Source organism: Lottia gigantea (assembly GCF_000327385.1).
Source record: "Lottia gigantea unplaced genomic scaffold LOTGIsca_200, whole genome shotgun sequence".
In the NCBI taxonomy this organism is placed as follows: domain Eukaryota; kingdom Metazoa; phylum Mollusca; class Gastropoda; family Lottiidae; genus Lottia; species Lottia gigantea.
In genome coordinates this window covers 132,962-154,602 of record NW_008708402.1, presented here as the reverse complement: position 1 = coordinate 154,602, position 21,641 = coordinate 132,962, and the positions used below count along the sequence as shown (strand labels likewise).

At 34.1% G+C, this 21,641-nt stretch overlaps 2 protein-coding genes across 2 annotated transcripts; both read right to left on the bottom strand.

Annotated features, from left to right (window-relative positions):
- Positions 1 to 2,582: 2,582 nt before the first annotated feature.
- LOTGIDRAFT_174512 (hypothetical protein) lies at positions 2,583 to 3,323 on the bottom strand (the record flags this gene model as incomplete). The annotated part of the gene is made up of 1 exon (XM_009053845.1): positions 2,583 to 3,323. The coding sequence occupies one exon, from the start codon at positions 3,321 to 3,323 to the stop codon at positions 2,583 to 2,585; it is 741 nt and encodes a 246-aa protein (XP_009052093.1).
- Positions 3,324 to 3,449: 126 nt separating this feature from the next.
- LOTGIDRAFT_174511 (hypothetical protein) lies at positions 3,450 to 4,989 on the bottom strand (the record flags this gene model as incomplete). Its single annotated transcript, XM_009053844.1, has 2 exons — positions 3,450 to 3,818; positions 4,432 to 4,989. 2 exons carry the CDS (start codon positions 4,987 to 4,989, stop codon positions 3,450 to 3,452), a joined length of 927 nt encoding a protein of 308 aa, XP_009052092.1.
- Between the last annotated feature and the right edge of the window lie 16,652 nt (positions 4,990 to 21,641).

Genomic DNA, 21,641 nt, shown 5'->3' with positions numbered 1-21,641 from the left:
TGAACGAATTATTAGAATATTAGATGGTATAGTATACGAAGAAAATTTTAAAACTCCACCCTACAGAGATTATATTTGAATTTTGAGAGATCTAAGAAATAAATATAAACGAGAAGATAATATCGTGGGTAGTAATTGCATGAAATTATTAGGTAATTCCTTGTATGGTAAATCAATTCAAAAAGATATATTCACAACTAGACATTTATGGAATGAAGCAACTTTACAGGCTAACTTTGATTCACGTGTTAAAACCTATGAGAAATTAATGATACTCAATATATTGTTGAAACAGAAATTGAAGAAAAAGAGACCGAAGATAGTCAATCTACACGACTAACACCTAGTCATTTGGGATCATTCGTTTTATCTCACAGTAAAAAAATTATGAACAATTTCATTCACATAAATGGATTTTATAAAACCGAAATATACTATACCGACACCGATAGTTTGTACATTTCATCCAACAATTGGAAAAAAACTAAACAGAGCTGGTTTGGTCTCCGAAAAAGACTACTGCAAAGGTAAAAACGATTATGGTGACGGTGGAATTATATTTGGTTTATATTTAGCACCAAAAGTCAAATACAACATCGTTTTGACTTCCGATGGTATTTTAAAAGAAAAGAAAACGTTTAAAGGTTATTCTAATGATAAGATAAGTGTAGAAGATTACGTTCAGTTAGCAAGCGGACATGATGTGTCGAATGAATTTAAGAAACCATGGGAAAAAAGTTTCACCAATTGAGTTATTCCAAATGATAAACAAACTAAAGTTTTTAGAAGTTATTTGAATAATGTTAAAAGAAAACCACCAAACAGTGAAGGAATTATGTATCCTTACAACGACAAAGATGAGTATAGTTTTGATGAAAACTGTGAATTTGATGATTTCGATTATCTTACTATTCAAGAAGAGAATGAAGATTGTTTAAAATGAAGTTGAATGACAATTTCTTCGTTGCCAAAATCTATGAACCTGTTTTTACCGTCTTTGATTTCCAGATTTATATCTTTGATCATGAAAGAATTGACTGGTAAATAGGTCGTTTGAAACGGTTTCTCTATAATTCTGTATCCGATCGGCACCGTAAAAGTCGGTATGCTGTATATGATTTGGCGTTTGTGCTTGTTGAAAAATCCACCGTTGATCAAATTACAGCGAATGTTGATCACGTCGATGTCGTTCTCGATGTTGGCCTTGTGTGGCGCCAATGTCGATTGCGCGTATATTCGTTTATCGAACCCTAATAACGCATTCAACGAATTTTCAACGTTGAAATCGACTTGATTGTTATTTCTCAAGATCAGTTTTATTTTGTTCAGATTCAAATTACCTTCGAATTCGATATTGTTTTTACCGCTCACGCTTCCTGCGTATTCGTTGATGGCTACATATTCGTAGCTACCCGGTAGTAAGCTTATGGTTTTGAACGTAACTCCGTTATCCGTCGATATTTTTAGTTGATTGTTTTTTTTCGTTGATGTTTCTAATGGAATTGTAAACGGAGAAATACTTTAATCCCAGTTCGTACTGTTTATGCGATCGAGTTCATACTCGTAGTCTAGAGACAATTTGATATCTGAATTATTCGAGGTGATAACGAACAATTGCTCTTTATTGGACATTTTTAATGACGTTTATATAGTCTTTTTTAGTGATGATTTTTTTCTCCAAAAGCCGTTTTAATATGCCATTGACTTCGTTGTATTGTCTGTCCGATTGATGACCTTCCTTCATGGCCACTAATATTACTCGTAATCTATTAACTAGTTCCTCGTTGTTATCTGGTAAAAAAGTTATACCTTGCCCAGATGCCACCATATCATCGAATTCGTCTATTTCTTATATGATTGGATTGTTGTCTTCAACATAATCATCTACTTTGTCAACTTCGTATTCATCATCATGTTCAATTGCTCTTATATATAGTTTAACTTCTTTCAATCTTCTTGTTTCGGGTCCTGACTTTCTGATCGCATGTAGAAATTTTGAGTTTGCTACTAAATCCTTGTAATCAGCAATTTCAACGTCCTTGCCATTCATTAAATCTATTAACCCTCTCGTTAATGTAAATATAAAGTCTTAATACCACCATATTCAATCGGTGGATCTTTATGAGGTGAAGGTATAGCGAGTCTCTTTTTAATATCTTCTTGACTTTTTAATATGGGTTGAAATAGAGTCTGTAGATTTTCCGTTAATCCGAGTTGTTGTAATCTGTTATTTTCAACTTGGGTCTTTATTTTATACTTAGCTTTGATATATTCTCTATTTCTTTTTAAAATATTATTCCAATCCGTCATTTTTAAAAAAATAAAATTAACATATGTTGATTATAACTCTTTCTCCCGCAGGTTTTCTAGTATTAACAAATACATATCCATGATCATCCGGGTTTCTCCATTCAGCTTTACAATCCTTTTTGAATGTATCCCTGTCCATCCCTGATTTTCCGTTAATCCGAGTTGTTGTAATCTGTTATTTTCAACTTGGGTCTTTATTTTATTCTTAGCTTTGATATATTCTCTATTTCTTTTTAAAATATTATTCCAATCCGTCATTTTTAAAAAAAAAATTAACGTATGTTGATCATAACTCTTTCTCCCGCAGGTTTTCTAGTATTAACTAATACATATCCATGATCATCCGGGTTTCTCCATTGAGCTTTACAATCCTTTTTGAATGTATCCCTGTCCATTCCGTGATTTATCGACTGAATGATTTGAGATAAATCTTTGTCGTTTAATTCGAATAATAAAAAACAATTTGCGTTCTTTCTGATAAATATGGCGTCCATTCCGTAGAAAGATTGGGATTGGTATATGCAGTGACAGTTGTGATTTCTTCTCTTCGTGAAGAATTCTTGCTGAACGGTTTGACTTTTTTGTGCCACGCAGTCGTCAAAGAAAATCAAGTTCTTTCGGTGGTTGTCGATTTTAGACAAGTCTAAATCGTTGACGTTTTTAGTCAGAAACACTTTGACGTCGGTCGGTTTCAGAGAAGGATTCTTTTCTTTGATAAAGCCGTCTAAAATGTCTTTTATTTCCGCGTTCTCTTGCAAGTCTTCGTTGATTTCATAGTAGTGAAAAATGTCTTGAACTTCTTCTTTCGAGATGTATTCCAAAGCTTTGAGAAACTGATAATAGGATTGTTCGGGAGTAGTCGTGTAAATATACAGAGACTCGAAATCTAAAAGGTTTGGTGTTGTCAACATGTTAAAAGTGAGGTAAGTCTTTCCACAACCCGAAGATCCGCAAATGCACATGAGAATGGGGTTGCTAGGAAATATATCCGAATGTTTGAATTTCTTGCCCATTTTTATTTATTACATTTTCGTACCAAAAATCACCCCGTTGCCTTTATACTTTGAAAGAAAGATTCCCTCGCCCGAACGTATGTTTTTAAAAAATATGGCGTTGCCCTTGTGTTTGACTGTTATTTCTCAGGTGTCGATATAATTTATTAATTTGCTTAATCCCTCTTTAACGGTTTTCTTGGTTTCTTCGCCAAATCTTTGTCCGAATTCTTTAACCGTCCCTAAAATATCTCCTACTCCCGAACCTCCTCGTGCTTTTCTTTCCATTGCCAAATTGTGTCTACGTGCTTCTGCGTTTGCAGCGGCTTCAGCTTCCTTATCGTTGACAGCTTTGGCTATACCAGCAGCCCCACCAGCAGTTGCTTCTGCTGCAGCTAAACCAGCAAAGATTAAAGGTAAGAAAGGTAAAAATCCACCTTTTTTAGTTAAATTCTGATCAATTCTTTCCAAGTCTATATCGTCTCTGACTTTCCAATGTTTGTATTTATCGATAATCTTTTGGGTGCACTTTTTTACCGTTGTAAGTTATTAGAGTCGGCGAATTCGTTTCGATAGCTTCTATTATTTTCAGAACTAAAGTTTCTGGTTTCATTTTTAAAGGGTGTTTTTTATTCAATTCTTATCATTCTTCTATCTGATATTTTAATCAAATGTTTTGCTTCTTCCAGCAATAAACAGTAGCCGGTCACATCTCCTTGTGTTTTATCGATGTGAATATTTATGTTTACCCCTGTTTTGAAAAGATCTTCTTGATGAGCTGACAGATCGAAACAAAAGATTGGATGATTGAGTGAAAAATCTGTGTATTCAAACTGAGGCGTATTTCCAAACAATTCGCACATGTTTTTATAGTTTCTGTACAATTCGTTGTAATCTTTTTTTGGAAGGATCAATTGTCAAAGGTTGATTGGGATAATTATCGTTGTTCAATCTGACTTGAACTTTGCGAATATACTTGAGTATGGTTCAATGCCACTCTGAAAATGTTGTTGTTGTTTGTCTGAGAGTCTGGTAAGTTTTTGAAACCGACCATTAGATATCTCGCTGGTTTGGCGGTGTTGGTGATTGGCCACGTGGTGGATTCTCCCGTTAAAGTCATGCTACCTACCGTGTTACGACGAAGAAAAGCAATTTCGATGTCTTTGGTTAAAGAGTTGAATATTCTCGTTTCCACTTCTACGGAAGGAGTGATTACCGGTATGTAAAGTTGGATATTCGTTATTTCCAATTTTGCGTCAGAGTTGTTTTCACCAAAGAATATCTTGTTGTCGTTGATTTCTCTTTGCAAATGAATCTTATACGGCAAACCTATGGAAACTTTTCTGTGTTCCAAGAGACCAAATAAAGGATACAACTTCCAATTTACGTATTTACCCCATCTGTTGTTCTCGACAACATTGTTGTATTGAAGCGCTCGTTTTTCAAATCCGTGATTTACTCCGCGAGACACTCTTTCCAGTGTGTTTCTAGCAACTACCCTTATCCTAGCAAGGTCTGCGTCATTTGCTACAGTTCTGACCGGTTCTTTTAAAACTTCTCCGTCACCGACATCGGAAATCCATCCCGAAACTGAATCGTAGTTTTTGGGATACATAACCGTTTTCAACATTGTGTCAAACTCACTGGGGTGAGTCTCTATCGGATTTGAACCAGCTTCCAAAACCATTTCGCTGAATAAAGACGGAAAGAAGTTGTTTTCTAAAGTCGTGTTGGTTTGTGGAATTCGATTCTGAGTGGCGTCTTTGATTTTGAAATCGCATCGGAAATGGGCATCGGAAAGTAGCAACCAATTGGTCAACTCTTCCTCCGTCGTTTATTTGGGTCTTTGTCCCTACCGATGGTGAGATGATTACGTAATCCTCTTTCTTTTTGTTGAACGAATATTGAATCGGATCATACAATTGAAAGATTGGATCCATCTGTAATTTTTGCTTCCCATTTTTATCCAATGATTTTAAACCCTTTTCCTTGTTTTTCTAGGGCTTGTCGTTCTAGTCTCTTGTTTCTTAGTTCTCTTATTAGCTGCAGTTCTTTAAGTTCGTCAGATTTTTTCACTGCATCGCTAATATTTACTCCTGCTTTTGCCACAGAACCAAGAGCTTGCGCTTCTGAGGAAATGAGGGATTTGTTGTTTGAGACAAAGTTGGCCACTTTGAGGATGAGAGATGTTAGCGCAGAGAAGAAACCGTCTACTTCGAATTTTTTGTTTGTTTGTGTTTTAAAATTAAAGACATTTTTATACAGTATTATTATAGTGATTCTTGTCTGTGGTTGGGTAATTTATATGGAGTCTGTTATAATACAGTTTGGAGGAGTCTGTTATAGTACATTTTTAGCAGTTTGGGGGAATCTGTTATAATACATTTTAGCAGTTTGGGGAATCTGTTATAATACATTTTAACAGTTGTGTCTTTTCGGATATGACGCATTGAAAAAGTCTCTAAAAGACTACAAACTTAAAATCAGTCGACCTTGTACCGCGAGTTATATGGTAGTAGTGCTGTAAGAACGCCTTTCTGGTGTGACGAGGCTATAATGTATTTATTTACGTGTAATGTTTAATATTACTGATTATTAAAGGTAAAAACTTTGGAATTACGTCATCATTCGTAGTCTACTGCGCATGTACACAGGTAAAAGTATACGTCCTCCCTCAATATCTGAGATCATTCCCGGCATTATTCCTTTACATTATGTTCAATTTTTGTCATATTATTACTAAATGCACAATCCTTATGAAAATCTCACTATATTGAGTGATTGTCATATCGTAATTTGGTAGTGAATTCGATTTGTGATTCTATTTAGATTAACCTTGGCATGCAAATGTATCTTAGTAGTGACCATAATTTTTATGGTATATACACCAGAAAAAGATCACTAACCTTTGTATCAATTGCACTCGTTTGTAGAGATCGTTAGTTTTTCTTTGGCCACAAACATAAAGACATTGTCATATCCCAGTGCCCAAAACCAAAATATAGTCGAGGGGTAGGCTAATATCACATCGTAGGAGAAGGAAAGGGCCAGATTTTTCGAGCTATTTGCACCTTCTGAATAAAGTCATTGTGTGTAACAAATAATATCGACGTAAACACTTTTAATCAATTCTACATACTTCTGTGTGAAAATTACAAAACATTGTTTTTAACGCATATTCATTAAAAACAAGCAAGTTAAAAATAATCTTATAAAATTAACAACACCATTTTCATACAGGCTATATTGATATACTGTTGAAATCTAGGATACAACATGTTTCAAATGTCGATTAGGCGTAGAACACGTGACCTTACGCCCACGTTTCTAGAAAGTTCCAGCCATTAAGCGAACGGTACTCGCTAATAAAACAGACATTTACGACTTTTATAGCATTTGAGAATATATATCAAGATTACACTTCGATTCCTGGTGCTTTCGCACACACTAATATCCCTCAAATTCTTATGAATTAATATAGATTTATATATAAAATGTACCTGAAGAGAGACAAGTTTAGTTTTTGTAAGTTTTAATGGCGACGAAAAGAGAGAGAGAGAAATTCCTACGCGAGGAACCTAATCACTCAAATATCACCAGACCAATTCCATTGCTTATTAAAACTAGATTTATCTCCCTCGATTTTGTTTTGGGTAGTCTACTCATTTCGTTCACAAAGCACCACATTTTTGTTATAAAAAGAAACAAAATTTTTGAGTGTTTGTCCCTCACAAAGTAGCCAAAAGTAATACAGTCAAGTAGCCTAAATTCGTGCAAAGCTAATTTCGTGTATCGTTTGCACGTTTTAATAAACTTTGTTACATGTTTGTCTAGGGTGGGGGCCAAATGACTTGGTTGAACCAGCAACTGTAGATAAAATGTTCATATTTTTTTATGAAATATATTAATAAGAATCTGCTTCTCGTTTTGTTTTCCCGATCAGTCGCTAAAACGGGAAAGAAAATAAGACCCAATGACAGGGAGTTCGAGCTAATAGCCCCGACGGGAAAATATTAACTCAAGTACACATAAAAATCAGCATTGAAAAAAAGCAATAGTTTCATTTTTGCGGATAGGAAGGCCAATACAAATTAAAAATGGCAAAACGAGCGTACTTTATCGTTCTATCGCGGCGAATTCTAAAATCTCTTAAGAAAAATAGCTTGCATGCCTGCCAATGTCGACTTCGAATTTTACGCCTGTATGCGTAACTTTTTTGTCTATTATTCTTTAAAAATTGAGAAATTTGAGGTAACTATATAATTGATTTATTTATCAGATATTCGAAAGTTTTAATTTCGTGTTCGGGAATTACAGGCTAGAAGTTTCAAAAGGGATAAGGTTCTAGTTTTAATCGAAATCAAATCACAAATGTAGCCTCTATCGCATTCACAACTAAATTACGGTGTTTTTGACTAATTTAATGGCAATAACCCAATTCTTACAGATTCGCGAATATCAATCCCGATATACATGTACATTCAAATATTAACACAGTTTCTTTAACCTCGCCGAGACCTTAGACGCATTCGCGCATTTCGAAAATAACTCATTGAAAAATCTAAAAAATATATTTTTTCAAATTAGTATCTATCATCAAATTTATTGAAAATTATTATTTGTAAACTTTATCAAGCCGAGCCAAAAACTGGTCCACCAGTCTAGGAAATTGTCTTAAACGAACTTCAACAAACAACAAACACTAGATATAATGTGGCCTAATTGGACAAATAAAATTAAAAAATTAAAATGCGTAACAGAAATAGTGATGAATTAGTAGTGGTTTGCAAAAGGTGGATAGGTTCAAAAAAATAATAGATAGATTAGCGGTAGATTTTAGATGGAGTAGATCTATTACTGTTGGATTGGATCATTCTATTACCCGATTACATTTTAACAACTAACTCCCTAAAATTAATAAATGCATTATGATTTGGACTGATGAAGATAAATATTGATGAAAACTGGATTGATGGTATTTGGTTACAGTCTGTTATGTTGTACTCTAGCTGTCCAGTTAGTTGTTGATCTTGGAAGCAAAGTTGTGAACTATTAAATGTTATATCGTCACACTGTCCACTGGTACTAATTTGAAATTCGAAGCCAATTATTCGATCAAAAATATCTACAAAATATAAATTTGTGATTAAATAAACGGAACAACAACCACGTATCTTAAAAATTATCTCTATATCCTGTAAATAATTTTTAATTTTGATACTTAATTGACAAAAACTAAAAAAATCTAGAGCAACGCGTGGCACAGAGTGGGACTAATGTGCCAATTCAAAAGAGGATCTGAAAAAAAAATCGACCTTCTAGGCTAATTTGCAAAAAAAAATTGTCTTTTTTCGAAGATTGTAAAACCAGGAGTATATGTCAGAATCTTAATATGAAAGTATCAGCAGATTGCCAAGGTCAATGACGCTTGACTTTGTTAGGGTTAAGGGGGGAGGTCAACATAAGCCAAAGTCACATCGAAAAATATCAGAAAACTCATCAAAATAGTTTCGCCCTTAATACCCTCCTTTCCTCCCGTCCGACTATATAAGTATCGGGATTTTTAACGTGCACAGCCTGTAGCACACGGGGCCTCGGTTTATTGTCATATACGAACGACTAAACACTTCCATGGCAGCCCCTCTTACCTCTGCATCACTGACGGGAAACCGGGATGAACAATCCGAAGGTATTATCTCGATTTATGCCGGGATTAAGGTAAGCGAGCAAGCGTCTAACTCCCTGGGCTACCACAGCATCCTTACAGAAACAGAAACCTTCAGTCATACACTTCTTTTGAACTAATTGGGCTGAACAATATTACCATGTTTTGTCAAAAATCGGGCAAAAATCGAGCCTTTAAGTTTTTACGAGCTAAAAATTGAATGAGTTTTTAAGATTTGGGTCAATAACTAATGTATAGTTCTCAATTTTGTATTTTGAGTAGAGTTCATCCATGGATGATTACAAACACTCACACCAAGTTTCACCAAAATAAACAATTTCACCAAATTTCGTCAAAATCTGTTGTGAATTGTTCCTTCACATTTAATGGTAAAACATATTTACAAACTTCAGGGACAGCAATGGGCAAACGATTCGCCCCTTCGTACGCAAACCTTTTCATGGCAGAGTGGGAACGTGAGGTGTTGCCCCTCTGTCCATTTGACCCACTTTTTTACGGACGCTTTTTGGATGACATTTTTATGGTTTGGACTTATTCTATCGAACAGTTTTGGGAATTCTTTGAAATTCTCAACAACCACCATCCTTCTATCAAACTAACCGCAAACGTGAGTGACAAAAGCATAGACTTTCTCGATACCACAGTGTTTAAGGGAGATTCCATAGCAGAAACAAATAAACTGGATATTAAAGTGTATTTCAAAGATACTGATACTCATCAACTCTTGCACAAGAGCTCCTTTCACCCAAAACATACCTTTTCTGGTATAATTAAGTCACAAGTTTTACGATTTCATCGAATTTGTACAAAATCTTCTGATTTCAACCAAGCCTGTACGATTGTTTTCTCAAAACTGAAAGAGCGTGGGTACTCTAAACGATTTTTACGAAACATAAAAAATTCCACCTTAGCACAGATAGCAGCTAAAAACAGACTTTATGCCGAAGTGCCTCCAGGTTTAAGAAGTGCTCCATGTTTGTCCAGTAGATGCAAAACATGTCCCTTTATATCAGAAACTCATTATTTTGTAAGCAACTCTACGAATAAAAGGTACCCGATCATGGAACATCTAACAGGTGAACATTCGAATGTAATATATTTAATTTCATGCAAGAAATGCACCAAACAATATGTAGGAGAAACTAAGAATAATTTACGAACTCGCTTTAATGCTCATAGGTCAGACATCAAATTAAAGAAAGACAAGCCTGTCTCTAATCATTTCAACCTCGACGACCATTCAATAGACGATCTCACCCTAATCCCAATTGAGCGTATAGAAATTGACTTGCCCGAAGATGAAACTACTAAATTCCGTCAATCTAGGGAGGCCCATTGGATTGAGACATTGAATACAGCAAGACCTATAGGACTAAATATTCATCATAATGTAGGCATAGCACCCTTTGTTGTCCCGTTTAATACAACCAGCAATCGAGCAAGCAAGATAGTTCATGCCCACTATAATAGCCTTCAAGAGAAATTCCCCCATGTCTATAAGCAGAAAATGATAGTTGCATATTCAAAAAATAAGAACTTAGAATTGTTCATAGTAAACTAAAAACAATCAGTACATAACAGATACTATACTTAGTTATTTTTTCTAATTTCAGATCAGAATAAGAACAGAAGAAAACCCAATATCAAGACCCTTAATCCTAATTTCTAAATAAAGTGTCTGCTCCACCCTAGGCCTGTACATTTGGGAGAATCAAACCCTCCCTTCCCCGAAATCTAATACTGTCCGTGCCAGGCCAGATCAGACAATTTATTTTGACTTTGGTACATTTTATTTCATCTTATATATATTTATATATTTTATTTTTTTTGTATATATTGTATATGTTAGGATTTTGACATTTGTTTCTCGTGCATATAACAAACTTTCTTCAACAAAATTTGCATTAATCTTTTAATCTAACCAAGTAAATTTAATTGCCATTATTTATGTTTTTCTTTCATGTAAATGATACTCCGAGATAATCCATCCAAAAGTGAAAACTGTTGGATAACAATACTTGCCTTTTCAATAATAAGTAAAATATGTAATGTAAATATAATAGCGTACACAAACTGCTTACGCATTGTAAAATATCATTGACTTAAAAGGGAGGCCCTAAGCATCAAATTTATTAAAAAAAGTACAATTGAATTAGTCACCCCTCAGCGGACAATATATATGATCCACAAAAACCTCTTTAGTTTTTTAATTAATTTTATCGACCACCTTAGTTTTTCAAAAGCAAGAAAGAGTGTTGAAATCTCTGACTCCTCGTCGAGTTGCAAATGATACTTCTGTGAAATAACGTAAACCATAATTTTGTATGTACGTTGATAACTTCTGAAATATCTACGAATGAAAAGACGAATGAGAAAGTAAAGATAAAATAAATACTACCTTCAAGAACAACATATATTGCCATTCCTATGTCTGTTGTTGTCGAATTACAAGGCCAAGCTTCATATAGGTAGCATTGTTGACGTTGTTTATGATAAGCAAATGATGGACGGTAATTTATGAAACTAATTTGTGCACACTTTGTCAAAGTCTTTATAAATGTTACATTACTATATCCACCATAACGTTTATCAATTTCATACAAAACAAAAAAGATTTGAAATTCTGTGTAGACACAACACTGTTCTGCAAGAGACTATTGAATTGACTGTCCATGTTCCAAAATGTTTCCTTATATTTTTATAAGTTTAATCTGATCCGTACTTTTTGTAATAACCATGCTTCCGGTCATGGCATCCAGTGTTGTCATGAATTCAAATAGTAAAAAGTTAAAAGTAAATAGTAAATAGTAAAAAGTAAAAAGTAAAAAGTATATAACTAAAAGTAAATGTAGTGAATTAGATGCTCTGTAATTTAAACTAAGAAAAGAACCAACTGTATTATCAATCTGTTTTATTAACTCTATAGAATTGGCCAATTACCAGGGGCTTAGACCGGACGGCTTCATGCACTCTCACGATCCACAAAAATTTGAATTCTGACAGAAGTGAACCTGAACTTTGCTAACCACGGGATTGGAGAAATGCTGAAGAAATTTGGATGTTAATCTACTGTGTTTAATGACTGGTAAACTGTATTATATTTACTAATCTGTATCCTGGTGAAATTTGAGAAAATTCAGTCAGAACTGGCACGTATTGTGTATTTGCTGTGAAACTGGTCACATTTACTGAACTTTTGTTTATCTGTCACATATCCTGTGAAATTTTGACTGATTGAATTTTTGAAAATTAAACATGCCACCAGAGGAACTGAAAACCTTGCTCTTAGAAGCCAAGAAGAAAAGAAGAAACTGTAAAGCTGCTATTACTAGACTAGGTAGACTGATTAATGAAAAAAGGGGAATAGAAGAAATCCAAGAAATAGTTTTGAAAATAGACACTGCATTTGATAATCTGGTGGAAACACATACTGCATATACTCAAATGATAGATGACGAGGATGAATTTGAAACTGCAGAATTTGGTTGGATGATGTGCAAAACCAGGTCACAACATTAAAAATGTATTCCAAAGATTATGTTAAACACTTAGATGATGAGTTCCAAGCAAAAACCCAGAATGTTGAAATTCCCCAGAGCCCTGATCAAATAAACCTGTCACCCTCTTCATCCCCTATTGATAATTCATTACCTACTGATATCCAGAGTAATTCTGATGTAAATAATATTGTTGATCCTGACAACCACAGTATAGACGATAATCCGAATCCAAGTACTTCTGTCGATGCTAATCTGAGAAATTCTATTGCTGTTAATCCGAGAAATTCTACTGCTGTCAATCCGAATAATTTTGATGCTGATAATCTGAGTACCGAGAATATGAATGGTCTTACTGCTTCAACTAGCCTGAATAGTAATTCTGTCAGTGGAAACCCTACACAATCTACCGATGTTTGTCAATTTAAAATGGAGAAACCGAAGATGCCAAAGTTTAGTGGAGATGTTCGTGAATATTATACTTTTAAGTCAGTCTTTTTGCATATGGTTTCATCGAGATATAGTAAACGAGATGCTATAACTTTACTGCGTTCCTGTTTGGTAAATAAGCCATTAGAATTGATAAGTGGTATGGGTTCTGATTATGATGCTGCCTTTGAATACCTAGACGCAATGTATGGAGATCCAAAATTTATTGCTGATTGTATTACCCAAGATTTAACACGTTTCCGTCCACTAAGAGATGGTGAAGATGCACGTTTTTGCGAATTAGTTCATGTTGTCCGAAGAAGTTATAACACACTTAAAGAAATAGGCAGACCTAATGATATGAACAATAATCACATGTTAGCTTTAATTGAACAGAAGATGAACACGGAAGACAAGAAAGTTTGGTTCAGATATCTTGAAAAAGACAAAAAGACTGCTGATTTAGAAGATTTATTAGAATGGATGAATGCTGAAATGAAGTCTCGTATTCGTGCTACTGATCCTTTAAGATCATCTGGTCAACACTCAAGATTCAACATACATCATGGTAATTTTGATGATAGACCTGCTGAAATCAATCGATATAAATGTTGGCTTTGTAAAAGCAATGATCACTGGTTAGACCAATGTCGTAATTTCCTGTCCAAATCTGTATCTGATCGTATTAAAACTCTGAAAGATAAACATGCCTGTTTGAGCTGTTTGAAAATTGCTGGTAAAAATCATGGTGTAATGAACTGTTCGAGAAAACGCCAATGTACTGAACTCTATAATGGGAGTCGCTGTAAACTGTTTCATCATAAATTACTTCATCCTACTAATAGAACAACAAGCCCTGAACACCACAGTGTAGGAATTGCATCAATGCTGAATAGTAGAGAAACTATTTTACCTGTAATAACTGTTGATATTTATGGTAAATGTAATACTGTTAGAGGAAATACCCTGTTAGACTCTGGTGCCCAGCTTAGCTTAATTAGAAAATCAATGGCCGAACAACTTCAATTAGAAGGCAAAGATATAAGTATTGTGATGACAAAAATTGGTGGAGATTCTGAAGAACTTAGAACCAAGCTGTATAAATTTAGAATAGTTTCAATGGATACTGGTAGATCTTTTCAAATTACTGCTTTAGGAATTCCATGTATTGGTGAAGATATTGAAGAAATTAGATTATTTGAAGTAGCTAAAGTTTTTAATTTACCTGTTAGATGTTTACATAGAGGCTACGGTTCTCTTGATATACTCATAGGCATAGATCATGCTTTTTTGCATACAGGGGATATAAGACAATATAACAATCTGATAGCAAGACATTCACCTTTGGGATGGATTATATTTGGTGTGACGTCTGGATATCGAACTCAAGATCATCGTGTGTATCATGTCGGATTGTCGGGTCCGGTAGATATGGCTGACTTTTGGACTACAGAAGCAATGGGTGTTGCTTCAGGTTCCTGTTGCTGTCGAGAAAGTAGTCTCAGTCCCATAGAAATTAAAGAATCTAAGATAATCGAGAAATCCTGTAAGAAGATTGGTAATCAATGGTTAATACCTTATCCTTGGAGAAAAGATCCTAATTTACTTCCTGATAATAGAATACAAGCTGAAAATAAATTGGAATCAACTGAATGTCGACTGCTGAAATATCCTGTACATGCTGAAATTTATAATGGTCAAATTGAAGAAATGGTGGATATGAAATTCGCTAGAAAACTTACAGATTCAGAAATTACTGAATACCAAGGTCCTGTTCATTATATTTCCCATCATGAAGTTATGAAACCAGAGAAGAAAAGTACACCTGTAAGAATAACTGTATATCAGGGCTTAGACCGGACGGCTTCATGCACTCTCACGATCCAAACACCAGAGAGTATCAAGAAAAACAGTGTAGGTAATTTATAACAATTCATTGTCATAAAAGTTTCCTAAGCTCGCCTCATAAAAAAATCAGATCTCCTTCAAACACTAACGAGAGATACCAAAGAACTACATTCCTGACAAGTTAACAAGCTTTGAAGCAAATACCCATGACTAATGATGCTCCAGACAATGATCTATAAATTATATATATCTGTATACGCATGCTTCATAATTAAGGGGTTTACTTGCTAGGTACTCAATTCAATTCAATTCAATTCAATTCAATTCGTTTATTCGGTTCTGTGTTACTATTAGCCATGGTACAAATTATAAACATGATGCAAAATATGTATATAAACATGTTGATTATATATTTAACTCACATATAAATGAATTACAGAGAGTTAATATCACAAATAAAAGTCTTTAGCTACAGTAGAGCATTTTCAAAGAAAGCCGTAGACTCATTTTGATTTCCATTATATTCTGGAGTAAAGTGTAGAAATTTCAAGAAATTGATCATAGATACAAATGAAAAATTTTCAGCTATAGAACATCATGTAATAGAAAAGCAATTTCAGTGTAAGCCTATAGTTACATATTAGATGCAGTCTGCCATTGCAAACCTTTATCAAGGTTAACAAGGGGATATAAACTTATTGATAAGGTTGTACAGAATACCCGGGCCCGTATGCACAAACATCTTAAGTGAAAATATTTCTTTACTTTCTAAGGATATCCTTATAATATTCCTCGATTTAAGCGGTATGCATAGGGTGTATTAAGATAAAAATGTTCTTAAATATGCCTTTAACTTTAAGGTGACTAATAAATCTGTAAGTAACATTCACAATGAATGGGAATGTTGAGGTAGAGTTGTGACTGCCTAGAATATTCCGTGACCGCGGAAACACTATGGACGGGGGCGACGAAAATATACGATAACATTATAATGTGGGCGTATAAAATGTCTTCTATACATCCTTCAACAAATGTGGAATGTTGTTCTATAAACTGCAAAAAGACTGAGACTTACGATATAGCCTTTTCTGAGACCTCGTGCAATTACAACTATCCCATTACTTATCATTAGGTCTAATACAACATTCAACAGTTTAATATAGGATTTTCATTATATTAAACATAGTACCATGTAAAATTATATTCTAATAATAATTGGTGGCTTCTTCGGTATTTTGAGAAAATAAAACTAAGAAAATAACATATTAAGAGTATATAAATAACAACTAAGAGATAATGGCTTTTATAAATCCTACTTTTTTTAATAACAAAAAGTGGTTTGATGAGGTCCATCATGTAACATAGACGGAATCTTAATTTCGGCCATAATCAACATTTAAATCATTTGAAATCCATATTATATCATTTAATAGTTACATCAATACAAAATTAGCATTCAGAAGTAAAAATTAGATAACAAGCTTGAATCTATTCACTCGGTCAAACGCTTTGGAAAAATCAATGAAGGCGCAGTAGAATTTGCCCTCTTTTTACGCAAGTACTTCCGACCAATCTGACAACCTTTTACTTAGAATTGAAATTCTATTCTATTCAAACTCAAAATCTCATATATTATAATGTAACAAAACAAGACGAAACAGGACTTATCTTATTGTTCTTTCAAAATCTCGGATACGAGTCGAAGCGGTCTGACACGATCTGTTTCGCTCGTATGCGATCTATTCACGTTACGTTAATTCCAGGTGCAACGATCGTATCAGAACCTGAGATATTAGATTTTTACTGGACGTTTTTTCCATGTCAGTCTCCCGATCTGTATCAGTGGCAATTGGAACCCGGGTGGAAAAATCTGTATTATCATAGCCATGTGCGAAAGGTTTAACCGAAAGCTGAGAATCGGCATGGAAACGCAAATTATGCAACAAATGGCAAATCATATGTCGTTAGTCTTTTTCCTTTCCAATTTTTAGATCGACAGTTCAGCTGTGCCAAGAGTTCATAGACTCTGTAATATGTGATGGAGTAGATGATTGTACTGATAACTTTGACGAAGAGAACTGCAGGCTAGTGTGATCTGTACAACCATGAATACTGCTCTAGCTCTAGCTTCGCATAAATAATGAGAGCCAGTAATATTCTTTTATATGTCATTCTATTTCTGACCTTAATAGGAAAGCTTTATAGGCTATATCAAGCCATCCACTATTCATCCCAAAGTTCATGAAAATCCATCCTACATCATTCAATATACAAATGAATGACGGGCAGATGAAGACGGAAGATTAAGAGATTTTGTTCCCTCAACTCAGTAAAACATTTGAATGAAAATTTATCGTTTACAACAGAACATTGATTCTTGTGGCTCTCAATATGAATTTTACAATATCGACATCATTCTTTACCAGTTGTTTCAAAATTACTTTATCATTTAAATAAATGTTACATTTATGGGGCAATAGATCTAGCCGTATTTCTCTATATAAAGGGCAATTTAAAATTCATCTTCGACAAACTTTATTATTACCAACGGTGTCAGATGTGTCAATTTTATTCCATCTACCCGTCTCTACTTCTAATCTATGTTTACCGCATTTAAAATGTAGCAAAGCAGATTTAAACTCTAGTGGCATATCCATTGATAGATATCGTTCAGTTTTAAATACTATTTTGATGTAGCCATAGAACTCTGTTTTAGTAGTTTTCAAGAACCATTCTTGGGTGAAGATGTCAATTAGCCTTTCCTTAAATAAATATCAAAATATTTGCTTATGTTGAACTGACTGTTCTTGACATATACATATCCGAATCCATATACACATAATAGACTGGTAAGTTATCCCGATTGGTCCTGGTGCTTAACCGTTGGGCCACTGTTCTATGGTATGAGTAATATCAATTTCAGTAATTTCACAGTTACAAATTTTGTCTTTTTTTTCAATGTCTTCACAATAATTATTCTCAAACAAACGTTTTGCATCATTCAATAAAGCTATATCACTATTCAAATTAATGTCGTTCAGAACATTGTCGAAGTGTTTGGTTCGTTCAGATGCTGTTATGGTGGATATTCCCTTTGTCTTCCTTTGAATTTCTTCAAACTTTTCCAGATGTTGCTGTGACTTTTATTTCCTTTTCATACTTTACTTTTCACACGCAGTCTTAAATCTATTCTTAGCAATCTTATATTTTATTAGATCTTCTTTCCGAGTTACTCACTCTGAAAAAGTCTAGGTTTTGAAACTCTGTGTTTTTGAGTCTGTCCAAGGCACCGTTCCACCACTTAGGCTGTATTTGTATTTAAGCACAGCACAAAAAAAGTCTTTAATGCATATGACGACAGGGTCGATATATATCATTTTATTGTTCAGTTCAGTCTTCCTGGTAACTCTGTACTTCTTATTCCACCTGTAGATTGCAAGTCAAAGGGTACTGATCAGATTCGTCATTATTTAATATTTGAAAGTCCGACATCGTAAATGTTCGTGGATGCTATGTTATAATATATTACACTATTTCCGTTAGGTCCGATGAAGGTGAAGTTCCCAGGAATAACTACTTCTCCCATTTAAAACATGAATTTTTTTTACGGATATTGAGGATAAATCGATCAATTGTTCATTAAAGTGTTCTAACGAGCTATTAATTGTACGGGTGTCGAACTTGAAGAGCAATAACTCATATTATTTATTCCGAATTTATTGATTCTCAACAGAATCATTATGTCCCGGATTCCAAACCTCTGGGTCGCGAATAACTGTCGCTTAGGGGCTTATTATTCCTAAATAATTCTACGACGCACCTTGGTGCTCATGTTTTAGCTAAATTACACAATCGAATGCATTTTCCGGACTGGATCTCAACCACAGAAGATAATAGTCGAAGGTGAATTATGGAGGTTCACAATCTCAATCTTTGACTCTTCGGAGTGCTGATCTACGCCCTCCCTACCTTGTCGCAAAATTCGGGCCCCAGTACCAATTCACGTCTGGCGACGGGGCTGATCGTATCACTTGTCCCTGAGAAACAGGCGCAACCATCATATTGATAACAAATTTGCTGTCAAATATTGAACGATAATCTAATATAAATGATAACGATGTATTACAATAAAATTACTTTGAAGGTCAAATGTCAGTTTCAGGGGTAACTACTTTGAAAAGGTTGGGAACCTCGTCAGTGTTAGGGTCATATGATTGTCAATGGCAAATAGCTCCAGTTATTTAAGAACTCTTTGATAGGAAATATGAAACTGGGAAGGTTGAGGATAGGACAAAAGCCGGTTCAGTCAAATTTCTGGAAGGGTGGGGGTAAGCGCACCCCCAAAATTCATCAAAAATTCACGAGAAATTAGAAACGGACCAACAGACATGGGTGATGTTAATATATGCTCCATATTTATGTCGCAATATGTTATTTATTGAATTTTGTTATCTACAATATAGATCTTGGTCTTAAACATCAATAGTCATGTCTATTTTCTTCAAAACTTGAAAACTTCCAAATATCAATAAAATCAATCTTGATCAGGAATGTAGTTCTTCGGTATATCTCGATAATGTTTGAAGGGGATCTGTTTTTATGAGGCGAGCTTAGGGAACATTTATGACAATGGGTATTGTCAACTTGTCAGGGAGGTAGTTCTTTGGTATCTCTCGTTAGTGTTTGGAGGAGATTTGTTTTTATGAGGCGAGCTTAGGAAACTTTTATGACAATGAATTGTTATAATTACTTACATTGTTTTTCTTGATACTCTCTGGTGTTGTGTCTACACAGAATTTCAAATCTGATTTTTTTGTTTTGTATGAAATTGATAAACTTTATGGTGGATATAGTAATGAAACATTTGTAAAGACTTTGACAAAGTGTAGACAAATTTGTTTGAAAAATGGCTATGCATCATTTGCTTATCATAAACAACGTCAAAAATGTTACCTATACGAAGCTTGGCCTTGTAACTCGACGATAACAGACATAGGAATGGCAATATATATTGTTCTTCAAGGTAGTATTATACTTTTCGACTTTGTACTTTTTAAAAAATCTTATAGCATAGCAGATATTATAGAAGATATCAAATACATACATACAAAATGATTAGAAACCTCGACGATATCTGTTTTATTTCTCAAATTACGGTAGACGACGAAATTTAACTTAAAAAAATTTTTCCGAAGTTTTTTTATGGTCTATAAAGACTATTCTAAGCTCTTAAAAGATTGCCTTCGAAAACTTTTTCCGCAGAAACCCTTGTCACCTATTTCTTTAGTCGTGGATGTCGGATTGTATTCCTACCTTATTATGTCTACTGAGAGCTGACTATACTAACTGCGATTTGAAAAAATGCCAGAAGATGAAACTACTAAATTCCGTCAAGCTAGGGAAGCCCATTGGATTGAGACACTAAATACAACTAGACCGACAGGATTAAATATTCATATTCATATTCAAGGCATAACACCACTAGCAATCGAGCAAGTAAGATAGTCCATGCCCACTATGAGAGTTTGCAAGAGAAATGTCTGTAAACAAAAATATGATTGTTGCATATTCAAAAACTATAACTTAAATGACAACCTTGTTCATAGCAAACTAAATCCCGTCAGTATGTAACAATCTAACCTCTCGGCGAGTTATTATTTTATCTTATTTCATATCAAAACAGAAGAAAAATACCCAGCAGTTCTATTCTTATTGAATTACTTGTTCTATTCTAGACCTGCAGATTTGGGAAAATCAAATCCTCCCCTCTCCGAAATCATAGATCATGTCTGCTGAGAACTGACTTAAGCACTTGCGATTTGAAATACATGCCGATTTCCTGAATTTGATGCTAATGAGTAGTATATGCATTTCGGATATGACGCATTTCACTTCTGTGCTGCTTTTTCAATGCGTTATATCCGAAAAGACACAACTGCTAAAATGTATTATAACAGACTCACCAAACTGCTAAAATGTATTACAACAGACTCCCCAAACTGTTAAAATGTATTATAACAGACTCCTCAAACTGCTAAAATGTATTACAACAGACTCCCCAAACTGTTAAAATGTATTATAACAGACTCACCAAACTGCTAAAATGTATTACAACAGACTCCCCAAACTGTTAAAATGTATTATAACAGACTCCCCAAACTGTTAAAATGTATTATAACAGACTCCTCAAACTGCTAAAAATGTATTATAACAGACTCAGCATTCTCCATATAAATTACCCAACCACACAAGATTTACTAAAATAATACAGTATAAAATAACCGCATTAAAAAATAAGATGTCTTTAATTTTAAAACACGAACAAAAAAAATTCGAAGGAGACGGTTTCTTCTCTGCGCTATCATCTCTCATCCACAAAGTGGCCAACTTTGTCTCAAACAACAAATCCCTCATTTCCTCAGAAACGCAAGCTCTTTTTTTTTTTTTTTTTTTTCAAATTATTTTATTGACAATCACATACAAAATATATAAAACGGATATAAATGGACTTCAAACAGATATAGTTACATAGTATCAATGTATATATTCAATCATATATAATAATTTGATAATCACATACTGGATATGATAATAAACACAGGGCCTACTGAATGATTACATAATAGCCTACAGTTATAATGATTATCACATAATGAATACTGAGATGATAACGTAATGAAAATTATAATCACAATCATACTGAATAATATAATGATCGCATACTGAATAATATGATAATCATGTTATGGTTGCATAAATACATACATGATAAACATAAGGTAAAGACATACTACTACCAGTCAATATGAAGTATTATATAATGTTTAAGTTTAATTTTTTCATGTCCACTGTCCAAAAAGGAGAAAATAAAAATAGACC